The 13017-nt window shown below is 39.9% G+C and overlaps 1 protein-coding gene across 1 annotated transcript; it reads right to left on the reverse strand.

Moving 5' to 3' along the window:
• Positions 1-5758: 5758 nt before the first annotated feature.
• LOC135057636 (meteorin-like protein) lies at positions 5759-11896 on the reverse strand. The gene is made up of 4 exons (XM_063963457.1): positions 11756-11896; positions 9780-10180; positions 7606-7665; positions 5759-6202 (listed from the first exon to the last, which is right to left on the reverse strand). The coding sequence occupies exons 1-4, from the start codon at positions 11854-11856 to the stop codon at positions 5889-5891; spliced, it is 876 nt and encodes a 291-aa protein (XP_063819527.1). The 5' UTR covers positions 11857-11896; the 3' UTR covers positions 5759-5888.
• Positions 11897-13017: the final 1121 nt, after the last annotated feature.

Genomic DNA, 13017 nt, shown 5'->3' on the forward strand with positions numbered 1-13017 from the left:
GATTAAACAGTCACATTTTTTACTCACACAAGTTTATGTCTTCTTGCTCATGGAGAAAATTTAAGAGATTAAAAGTGTCTTCATCCAGATATTGAACAATCAAAATGCTAAAGAAAAGTGTTTTTATTTATTGCATTTCAATGCACTAAGACAGTTTAACTCTTTACATTTCAATATTCCTACAGTTCTGCATCATGAGCATATATTTATCTGCATTTTAAAATCTAATGCAATCAAACAATATACTGTATGACTTCTAAAATTGGATTTTCTTGGATGTTTTCTCACAACACTTTTCATTTACTACTACAAACAATGCTACAGTAAATAAAAACATGAGTGAATCAGTTTCCGATAAACCTCAAATGCATATTAGAGTGACAGTACACTATACATATATTAATGATACTACAAGAGTAATGCAAGGACAACAAAGCCATTAATTCTAGCAGGTAAAAAAAAATAAAAAAAATAAAAAAAAAATATATATATATATACTGCAAACGTTCGGTGGCACTCACAGGCATAAACTCACGTCACCAGACTGTTTACTTCAACTTTTCGATTTAGTTATGACGATTTATAACTAAATCGAAATGTTGAAGTAAACAGTCTGGTGACGTGAGTTTATGTCTGTGAGTGCCGCCGAATGTTTGCAGTATATTCTATTGAAGTGGAGGACACCCGGTGCCGCTGATTGCTATAATGGAAGTAGGGAGGCCAATCCTGGAATCGGGATCGGTGGGATCCCGGGATTTAGGCCCAAAAATGGCCAGGATTCAATCCCAGGATTAGAAGCTCCAATTCCAGGGATTGAGGGATCAGCATTGAGCGTCCTCAGGATGCTCAGACACTGCCCGGCTCCCCCCTCCCGACTCCCCCTGCGCAGCGTGATCTGTGACTGTGAGGTCACGCTGCGCTGTCAACAGCCGCAGAGCCGGAAGGTACGGCGGTCTTCACCTGCCGCCTCCTCCCGCCTCACCCTGCACTCACCTGCCGGCTCCCCCTGCACTCACCCGCCGGCTCCTTCTGCACTCACCCGCTGCCTTCTCCTCACCCGCCACCCGGCTATGCAGGATTGTACATTTATTTATGTCTGCGGGGCGGGTGGGGAGAGGCGGGGCGGGGCGTGGTGGGACGGCCGGACACAGTTGAAAGCCAATACCGGGTATCCCGGGAATCCTGGGATTGACCATTTTTCAATCCCGATACCCGGGATTGAAGAAATGGCTCGGGATTGGCCTCCCTAAATGGATGTTTGAGTGTCAGACCCTGCTTTGCATATATATATATATATATATATATATATATATAAAACATAACACATTAACATTATATATTACATTTACATATTTTACCTGCTTGCGTTAAAAAAATGCCATTCTGTTTGTTATTTTTCTCAAAACATGCAAGAGTCCTTTTAGAACAAAGTGTACCTAAATAGGTATAAATATTATAGTTTAGATAATGGCTACATAGTAACTTGATACAAACTACAAACTGGAGCATACAGTAGTGTGCTACACACATTTTGTGCTTTACTGTATATTCAAACTGATATACAATACGTTATACAATCATTCACACTTTATGAAGTTATTCCATTCAAATAAAACTGAATATCTTGTTTCAATTGAATTACTGTGTACAACTCTATCTGTTGATATAATTGCATTCTGCCCCAGATCTTTAGCAGTACAAAGTTAGGTAACTTTATATTAATGCATCTTTGAAATGGTACAAAAAAAAGAATATGGCCATAGAAAATGGTGACTATAGCTGACCATGTGAACAGTATAATGTACAACCAATTAACTAAATAGTGAAATTTGTAACTTAAGTGTTGTAATGAGTGTTTATAGAAGAAAAAGAAATGGTTGAACCCAAAAAGAAACAATTGTTGGAACATACATGTAGCTCTGAAAAAAATGTTAATACACTTAAATAATTGTAAGCGACATACTTATACTGTAGATTAGGTCTATATTGCTGCAGTATACATAGAAAGGAACCTGAAAACATTGCCTGCTATTTCCTGTTTTCTAAATGGTGATTGCTCTCTATGGGGGTAATTCAGAGTTGATTGCAGCAGCAAATTTTTTAGCAGTTGGGCAAAACCATGTGCACTGCAGGTGTGACAGATATAACATTTGCAGAGAGAGTGAGATTTGGGTGGGTTATTTTGTTTCTGTGCAGGGTAAATACTGGCTGCTTTATTTTTACACTGCAGTTTAGATTTCAGTTTGAACACACCCCACCCAAATCTAACTCTCTCTGCATATGTTATATCTGCCCCCCCCCCTGCACTGCACATGGTTTTGCCCAACTGCTAACAAATTTGCTGCTGCGATCAACTCTGAATTATCCCCTATGAATGTTATTCAGAGTAAGATGCAAATGCTAACTGCATCCTCAACTTTGTGCTCTATTCTGCAGTGGCCAGATGCACAAGATACACCAATTCTGCCTAGGTTGCAAATGTGGCTCCACCCCATGCAAGTAACAGGATCAAATGTACCAGGAAGACGCTAGGTCGCAGTACACAATGCATACATATTACAGTAAATGTCCATATGGTGCAGAGGGATCCGGTCAGGATCCCGGCAGCCAAAATGACAGCGCCAAAGTCTCTACACTATTTGGAATGCCGACACTGGCATCCCAAGGGGGTTAAGTTTATGCTACGGGGAGTGGGGGTTAGGTTTAGGCACCACCAGGGAGGGTTATGGTTAGGCTGTGTGGAGAAGGATGGGGGGTTAGTTTTAGGCTGCAGGGAGGGGGTTTAGGGTAAGGGGGCGGGGGCAAGGTAAGTATACTTATCTTCCCCTATCGGGATGTCGTGGTCAATATTCTGACCGCCGGCATTCCAAACGGTGGCAAATCAATCCCATCCCAGCGCAGATAAGTGCCCAGTCACATGGAGCATGGAAAATGTCAACTGAACAAAATGCAAATATGACTTTTTATGTATTTATTTTTTTAATTATATCATTCATTAAAAGCATGGGCAGTTTTCCCCTTCCCAAACAGAGTATGAAACGTAGGTTATGGGTTACAAGTGTATTCAATGCAGTGTAATTGTATTTGTCTTAATGGGTGTGTCTTAGATGCATTTGACCAGTCAGATGTGCCCTGTGGTTACTATCATCAATTTGCAACTTGTGCCAAGGCGAGAGTAACTGCAGATAGACAGGTCCCTGCATATAGACATGATTGAGTCTTTTTGCCAGCCATCTTGGGCACTATGGACATCATCACACCCGCACCATGACCTTACTGGTATCCAGACTCTGGGTCGACACCACTTAGGTCAACACCCATTAGGTCGACACCCATTGGTCAACAGTGAATTGGTCGACACGACCATTAGGTCGACATGAACAAGGTCGACATGAGTTTTTCAATTTTTATTTCAGTTTTTTGCACTTTTTCATACCACGTGGACTACGATTGGGAACGGCAACCTGTGTTGAGAGCATCGGAAGTGGAGCAAGTGAGGGGACACATGCACCAATTGGGGTTCCCGGTCACTTTACAAAGAAAACAACACCAAAAAACATGAAAAACTCATGTCGACCTAATAGCTGTGTCGACCTATTTCTAGTGTCGACCTAGCCACTGTTGACCAATAGGTGTCTACCCCATGGGTGTCGACCTAGACACTGTCGACCATTAGTCCCATACCCGCCCTTACTATACTTTGGCCATGTCTACACGCCACCTCCAGCCCCCATCGCATCCCCAAGTTGCCTGGAAAAAAAAGACGTGCATCACAAAAATACACACATGCACTAAAAAAAGTATTTGTATAGGAAGCTCAGGGAACCCACATTAATGCAAGCGTTCTGTTGCTGAATCTATCCGAGGAGATTTTGGAAAGAGTCCTAAGCACAGTCAGAAGCCACTGACCCACAATATATCCAGTCTACCTGATGTCCCTCTTTTTTTTATTTCACGTGCATATTTTTTTCTGCAAAATAATTGTTTGTTTTTGACACAATCGGTATGATGAAGGTATGTGTTCATTGGCGTTCATTCATTGGCGTCAGCTCTGGCCATGAATTGATCATGACAGTCAGCCTGGCAGTAAATCAGATTATTGCCATACGGTCTGTCACTGCAGAGTGCAGCTTCGCAGCTCTTAATTTTGTGCTTTCCTGCTCATTCTGCACTTCCATGGATGTCAGCACATATATTCACAGGAGGCCAGAGGGTGTCATTGTTGCTGGTGGTGCATGATGTGGCTTTGTCTACATGATACCTAGGCATGCTTTTACCCTACTAATCCTTGCAAATATAGAATTCAGAATATAAAACAAAGAGCCTCAATGTCTTACTTTATAGCTGATTTTATATAATCTAGCTTTACATAATTTCCCATTTGTTCTTTGTTTTATGTGTGGCAGTCGTAAACTTGCTCTCTGAATTTCACAATGCTGAATTCTGCCCAGATGGGGCTCAATCCATGAAGGAGTGAAGATACTTATCTAGCTGCATCTCTGCTCTCATATTCTAGGGCATGGGTCTTCCACCTGTGGCCCTCCAGCTGCTGTGGTACTACGCATCCCAGCATGCACTGCCTTAGTTTTAGCATGCCTTAATAGCAAAACTGTGGCAGGGCATGCTGGAATGTGTAGTTCCACAGTGGCTGGAGTGCCGCAGGTGGAAGACCCATTTTCTAGGGTATAATGCTGCAGATTCATAGTCTCTGACGTGACTGGGAGAGGAAGAGGTCGTGCAGAATGCAGCCGCTGCTCTTACCTTTTGTTTATAGTCACACGGACTGACTATTATAACTTTGTAAATTGATTATTATAGGAGTAAAATTCATAATTTTGATAGACAAACATTTTCAATATTTTGTTGCATTTAAAATGTACTGAACCTTAAGATATCAGGTGATTACATAACATTATTACTTTACAAGCGACCCACACAGAGAGGCAAAGAAGACTGGCCAGAATATAATCTTCAAGGTAGATGGGCCTTCAATCAATGGCAGCAGATTCTTGCGTATTATGGAACAGCAAAGCACAGCATGTCTAACTAGAGGTCCTAAAACATGAGTGCATTTTATGGTTTACTAAAGTGCTCTTTAAAAGACCTCTAAACCTAAAATGCTTGTACAGTCCAAAGTATGGGGAGTAATTTAGACCGGATCACTGCAGCGGCAGTGATCGCAGTTTGAATTCCTTTGTGAAGTGCACTCGCGCACCCTGGGAGCCCTAAAAGCATCTCAGGGCTGCGATCGCCTCTGCCTGATTGACAGGCAGAGGCGGTCGTGGGATGGGAGGGTGCATGCCAACGGCCTTAGAAAGCTGTTGGCAGGACACAGCCATTGGCAGTCATGTCAAGACCGTTGTGGGGGCGGGCCATGGTGGCTGTGTGACATCATACGCAACTGCTGCGACTTGGGATGCAGCGGGTAGCCGCCTGCCATTGCGCAGGAGCTGCGCTGGCAGGGTGCTACTCAGTGGGTGCAAAAGCATTGCCGCTGTGCGATGCTTTTGCATCCTTGCGAAGTGGGCAGAGCCTGACATGCCGGGCATACTAGCCCTGTGATGGGCGTACCCCGCATGTCAGTGAACCTGATCGTAGGTGTGCTAAATTTAGCACATCTTCGATCAGATCTGTATTAGGGCCCTAGTTCTCCTGGGGGAAGTTGTGAGGTTAAAATTTAATTAGAAATTGGCCAACCTAACTGGAAATTGTGAATGAATATCACGTTTACAATTGTAGTAAAACACAATGAAAACTATTATTAAAAAACAAACAACTTTATTTGGTCCATAAGGTGTAAACTTTTCTATTGTCCTGGGTATGACTAAATCACATCCTATTTGTGATTTATTAAATGAAAGGTCTAGTTCGAAGGCATCATTTCCTGTTCATGTCTGGAAATCACAAGGGTTAACTTTTAGCTTTTTGGCTGTCTGGTAGATTTGTAGGAAGTCTTTATAACGAGGGGCACATCCCAGCCACGCATCTCCAAAATGTTCGCTGCCAGTGAACAGAAAGTTACCCTCTCCTTTCTTGACTCCACACTGCAGTAAAGTTCTGATGGGTCCAGTCCATGTACCAGTAGAGGTGTCTGGCTGAAATATGCTCTTTCTCTGCCTGTAAACTCTTACAGCATTGATGTCCACCCAGGATATATTGGATTCTTTGTCATGGGTGACACTCTTGATTGAACCTCTTACCACTTGTTATATGAAATAAATAAAGAACATAGAGTCATTAAGTGAACATTTGTACATTATGTCAGAAATACATTGTGTTCCAAACTGGCATCATATGGTGCTTTAGATAACAAATACATCTTGGAACTTTCTTAAAGCTGTTATGTAAGTTTCCAAGACATGAAACGTTTGTTAAAGATAACATCATTTTGATGAGTATATAAACATGCATGCACAAGAGAGTTTGTCTTAGCTTTCTATTTTTTATCCTAGTGTTCAGTTTTTGCTTGCATTGGCTATATGCAGTATAGGCCTATAATAATAGTCCTGCTCCCCCATAGGACTGAATTCTCCCATAATTCTACCATAGTGCTCCTGATGCCTTTATTTGCTACAATACTGGACCTTGCAAAACAGAATAACAGCCTTTTAAAGGATTCATAAAAACAATAATAAAAGTATTTCTGCTTGTGTCTTTATCTTCTTTCCTTTGGTGGGTCTATTATTGCTTGTCTACATGACCTTTTATGTTTGTGGCTGATGAAAGATATGTACAGTATAGCAGTGTAACAATGTTACATAATTAATGCGTAACTCATATAACAATGGTATTTCCAAGGCTACAGGAAAGAAAATCTCCATGTTTTGATAGTTTTAACCTCGTATATCCAAACCAGAACTATACTCTAATTTCCTCCCTAGACTGAAATGAATTAATCTTCATTTCTCAACAAAGAACTTATGTTTGAACACTGTGGGTCTTGCGGAGGCTAATGTAATTTATGTGCTGTAATATGATTTAGTATAACTGATGTTCTAAGTACTGTATATTGCCCTCAGTTGCAATTCTATCCTTTTTAATTATTATTTTTTAATTTAAGGTCTGAAAAGCCTTTTGGGATACTAGATCTAAGTAAAGTTTGAATATGGTAAACAATAATATTCCGAGCTCTTCCTTATCCACATTGGCAATTTCCAATATATAGCAATACATAGATACATGCATTACATTTTATAAATCATACTACAGATGTTAGTATAAATATAAAACACAGAGAGACACATAGATAGACAGATAGATAGAAAGATAGATAGAAATATATGTAAAAACCATAGAAATAATGAGAAAATTCAAAAACAGCATCTCAGTGACAAAGCAATTTATAGATATACTTTCAAAATATTTCCCATAGTTCCAAAATGTCTTGTTTCTGAAGAGGCCGGTTTGTGTGTTAATATGTGCATGACGTTAAAACTTCTAGGGATGACGAAAAATGTAATTGTTGGATTAAAAGTGTGGATATTGTAGATAAGGCTAAGTCTATTTTCCCATTTTATGAATATCATGGACTGTCCATAGTTACACGTCACATGCAGTTGCCTGTTAATCATTTTTTTATTCAAATTTAGATCAATGGTCGCTTACCAAAATCACTTCTGCAAACGGCCATGAGAACTGCATCATTGTCACATGGTCGGCAGGCATCTAGACATAGAAACAGTTATTTAACTCTCTAGTTTTTGCTAAACAATCACTGATGACATGTTTGTACTATAGGTTTCTCATCTCATTTATGGATAATAAAATGACAAACATTAGAAAACATTAGAAAGTCGTTCAAAGCAGCAGATGCAAACATTTACATTGATTATATCTTGATCAATGTCAGCTTCTCAAGCCGGAATATGCCGGGAGGAAAGCACTGACGAATTATTGCTAGGACATCTTGGGCTGCACAATAAAATCTTATCAGTGTAGGTATGCTTTCAGCTAATGTGGAAATACAGCATGATGACTATATTTCCATATATAGTAATAACGCAACTGGAACAAAACACAACTCTCTCTTCTGTCTTGCTGTTTAATTTGATACAAAGTTATAAATAAATCAGGAATTTTAAGAAGCGACATACAGTACATGGAAAAAAGACAGAATAGAAATCATGTCCATTTGCTGAGACTGTGTACACACTATGGGGGAGCTGTACTAAGCCTTTGATGAGTGATAAAGTGGAAAGAGATAAAGTACCAGCCAATCCGCTGTTATCTGCCATGTTACAGGCTGTTTTTGAAACATGACAGGAGCTGATATGTCAGCTGTGTATATCTTGCAGTACGGGCTACTGAGCCATATGCTGGCCGCAAAAATCGTCAACAATGACGTCACTAAGAGTTCCTGTGACCCGGCAGATTGATAAGTGCATATGCACACATTATTTGTGCAGAATACTTAACAAATAGTTGGATCAATCGGCCCTTCAGGCGGCTGGCCAATCCATCATTCAGGTGTGTACCCAGCATAATACAGTAGATTTGAATATTGTTGGTTTATATGAGACAGCTCAAACAAGGTATATGAAAGAAACAAAAGTGAATAACATACACCCAATAACTAAATAGAAAAAAAAGTACATGCAATTAAACATAATCTACAGGATACAATGCCAAAATGACAGTACGATTCACAAGTTGAATGATTGGCTTTATATGTGAGTGCCACTGGAAGTGCCACACATGCACTAGTGAGTGGGATATTTTGCCCAGCACACATGAAGGCGCAGCCAGTAGTGCTGAAATTCAGAAAAGGAGCATTGGGCCCGATTCAGACCTGATCGTTGTGCTGCAAATTACACTGTCCTGTGATCAGAGAGGCGCCGCCCAGGGGGAGTGAAAATTCGCCCCATGCAAGTGTGTGATTGCATGTGTACGCTGTGCTAAAATTCCCCTCAGACAGCAGACAGCAGCAAAACCGTTCGCATCACATTCACCAACAAATGATTTTTCCAGTCTGTGCAGTGTGTACGTAGCCCAGGACTTACTCCTACAGTGCGATCCAAACAGGCTGTTCGGATTCGGAGCTGACATCACACACCTGCCCTGAAAATGCATTGGAATGCCTGTGTTTATACTGACACTCCCAGAAAATGTCTAGTTACCACCCAGAAACGTCCGCTTCCCGTCAAATCACCTTGCGAACAGGACATGCGATTGAAATTTTCACACCATCCTTTCGCTCTTTGGCGACGTGCGTGTGCATTGCAGTGCATTTGCATGCGCAGTAGTTTGATAATCGCCCGCTGTGCGAAAACGCACAGCAGCGATCAGGTCTGAATCGGGCCCATTGTTGTGACAGTTAGATGTTTGTATTAAGTCCAACTCCTGACACTTTAGAACCACACATTTCAATAGATTAAACATTTCTTTTCAATTCTTCATTACAGTAAAAGTGCAGCGGGAATGTTTGTGGTACATCTGCCAAACTCCTCCCCTGGCCTGAGCAAACGTCTGTTATGTGTTATGGCAGAAATCTAGAGGCACTTGTGCAAACAGTGTAGCACTTCAAGACCTAAGTTGATTCTGCAGTGGACTTTGGCTATTTTGGACTTGTGAATAACCCCCCCCCCCCCCCCAATTGTCCATAGCCATTAATTATGAATGTTTTAGCCCATTATTTTATTAAACCAGATTAAATTCACACATTGCCCCATAAACAATTATTTTATATGTATCATTCCCTTAAGAGTATTAATAAAAGCCTGTGTGTATTAAATATATTATACAGTAGGTCTTTAATTAATAAAAACTTACATTTATCTTACCTTCTCCTAGTCTGAATTTTTGGAATATAGGTCCTGAACCGTGGTTCTTGAGAAGCTTATATTGAAACCCTGCTGTTCTCCTGCCTAAGTCCTTCTGGGGACTGGCCTGCAGGAACAGAGATGTTCTCTGAAAACTTTCAGTGCCAAAGCAATGCACCTTTGGCACTAGATCACCCTCACTGACCAGGAGATGCAGCGCTCTACTCTTCTCCACATATATATTGGCACCTTGAAATTGTGAGTAAGGCTTAATGCAGACAATGTTATGCTTGCTGATGACCAAGTTGGGCTCAAGAATAACACGCAAGGCTCGAGTTGGGTACATCCATTCCAATGAACCTTCTGTACACCGAAGATTTACTTGTTCCACAGCACGGGAATGAGAGTCCCAACTGAGACCACTGAAAGTACAAATATATTGAAAAGTGAATTGGTGAGTAAAATCTTAAACTATGGTATAAAACCATATTTTTGACAGTATCTGCTATACAACCAGAAGATTCACACACACGTTAAGCACTTAAACGCAGTTTTGTAGTTTGATGTCTACAGATCTGTTAATTTTAATAAGACAAACAGCTTGCTTTTGACATATCACAAAGGAACTTCATCTTGGTATTTACATAACTTATCTAGCTAATGTAACAATATAGCAATCTATTATATTTGATAGGAATCCAAGGACTCATGGTATTCACTGAATGATAATATTTAACCAGTCAGCAAAAAAGTGTTATCATAGCTTAAAGGAGGCTCTTATCACTAGAGCACAGAACAGATTGGATATTGTCATTACAGGAAACTAAGATACCACATTGTTCTTATTAGGAACATTAATAAGACTTCTCATGAAAATAGCTGAAATTTAAGTCTATGTACCAAATGTAAAAGAAAAGTCATATTACATACTGTATATTTGGAATAGAAACTGGTATTGGAGCATGCAAACTATGTACTAATTTTCTGTTTAATGCACTATTGACAATTCTATTTATGACATTTAGCAATAAACATTTTACAGGAATAACACTTTTTCTATTCATAGTGAAGGCTATTAATGCATGTCAACATAAAGAAGCAGAAAGTGCTAACTGAACACCGAGCATGTATAATGATAATGATGATTGTTTATTGATCAGGTGTTATTGAGAATGTGCCACAAAAAATGGCAAAACTGTATAGTGAGGAGGTACAGTATATAACAAAGACATAACATGCAAAGTATTGGGCATAAGAAAAGCATAATAGACAGTATGTACAATAGATGTCATTAAGAACATGCAGACAAAAGGAGGGAGGGCCCTGCCTGTAAGCACTGCCACTCAAAATTATATATATATATATCTTGCAATTATATACATATATATATACATATATATATATACATAAATACAGTATATATATATATATATATATATATATATATATATATATATATATATATATATACAACCAAATAGGTCCGGCACTGGTGCGGATCAGCCTCCTGCATTCCCGTTCAGCTGCATTCGCAAAACGAAGGTTCCCCTCAATGGAAATACAAGCACGGCAATGCAGTATGTAGTAGAAGTAAATACTTTACTTCATGTTGCCTACATGGTTTCGGGGATTGCACACCCTGTCTGCAGGTAGCGTACATTGCCGTGCTGTTTTTCCCATTGAGGGGAACCTTCGATTTGTGTGTGTGTGTGTGTGTGTGTGTGTGTGTGTGTGTGTGTGTGTGTATACATATATATATATATATATATAACAGAGAGAGATACAGATGCACACAGTAGCTGCACATGATAAAACACAGAACTTGGCGAAACTTATACAAAAAAAAAGTTGTCTGGTCACAGATGAAATATGTGTAAATAAATATGAATATCTAAGTAATTTAGTTTATATTAATATGTATTGTAGGTAATTACCATTGGCAGATAAACAAATGCATAATACATATAACAATACATAATCTAAGCACTATACAGTACCTTCCTTTCCAGCTGCAGAAGTCCCCAGCAAAGCACAGCTTCCCGCTGCCTCCTAGTAACACATATAGTAGGAGCAGGTTACACAGTCTGTGCTTGTGCATGTTATGATCCCACTCTGTTGTCTGCTGAAGACACAAGACAAGGCTGAGTGTGGACACATCTGTCTGCATCCAAACTGCCCTATCAGCATCTCTCCATTCATAGAACTTTATTCATATTCAAAGGGAATCCCATGACACTGCATAGAACCCTGACAGACCTCTTGTATACTGCATTTTACAATTACTTTTAAATTAAAGAAATTAAAATCATGCTGTAAAGCGACAAATCTAATTAACTTTAATTAGAAGTATTTCTAGAATAGAAAGTACTTAGAAATGCAAAGCTACAGTAGATGCAAAGAGTGGTTGCTATGGGCAACTTCCCAACTTGTCTCTACCCTGTAAAAGGTTTAATACATTTCCTGCTAAATGTCCTGGGTAGCCTTTGATTTTTATGTGTATTTTATGTACTTAAAATATATACCTATCACTGGTCCCTGATACAATGGTATATGACTGAGCTTCTGTGCTCTGATGGATCTCAAATGGAAGGAAAGGGTGCTGTGCACTTAAAATTTTATGACAAGCTACATCTGTTTTTAGAAAAATACTAATTTATGGGAAAAAACAAAAGTGAGACCAGACCCAGATCAAAGAGGAAAGATTGGGTGCAGGGAGATTCTTCCACCATCCACCAGCCTTTGATAGGCTTTTGCTTTTTTATTTAAATGGAAACTGACCCATGTTGGACAGTGGAGAAAAGGTCAGGTCGGTTCTACTGAGATCTCTTTCCTGAGGTACTGCTGTCTGAATGATCCCCATCCCTGTGTGCAGTGGTGTCTGGCTCCTTGCACTGTTATACAATAAGGACATCGCACCAGTGAAAATGATGAGAATCATGAGGTGACAACTGCTGCAGAAGAGGAGTGCAGAGGAATAAGGTCAGTAGCATTGCTATTCTATACAGCTATATAGAAAAGGGAGTTTCGTAGGGGTGGGCTGGTGTGGACAAATTCACCCTACAATTTTTTTTCTTAACAGGCCCCATAGTTTTATGTGCCTTCTTTTGTATTAAGCATACTGTATATATTGTGGTATAATTTGCGGGTTTGGTCTTCTTTCCTTGTGTCCTTCAACAGGGAGGTTTTGTGGTCTCCCCCTCGTTGTTCCAACCGATGCCTCCAGTGGTTCACGGATGCCTCAGGGAGTCATGGCTTTGGG

Source organism: Pseudophryne corroboree, chromosome 3, assembly GCF_028390025.1.
Source record: "Pseudophryne corroboree isolate aPseCor3 chromosome 3, aPseCor3.hap2, whole genome shotgun sequence".
Taxonomy (NCBI): Eukaryota; Metazoa; Chordata; class Amphibia; order Anura; family Myobatrachidae; genus Pseudophryne; species Pseudophryne corroboree.

Excerpts from the sequence above, each read along its gene's own strand:
- LOC135057636 (XM_063963457.1), bottom strand. The coding sequence starts at position 11,856 with ATGCACAAGCACAGACTGTGTAACCTGCTCCTACTATATGTGTTACTA. Across the intron at positions 10,181-11,755 it reads TTCTGCAGCTGGAAAGGAAG|TGGTCTCAGTTGGGACTCTC; the intron begins GTACTGTATAGT and ends TTGTACTTTCAG. Across the intron at positions 7,666-9,779 it reads AAAATTCAGACTAGGAGAAG|ATGCCTGCCGACCATGTGAC; the intron begins GTAAGATAAATG and ends TTCTATGTCTAG.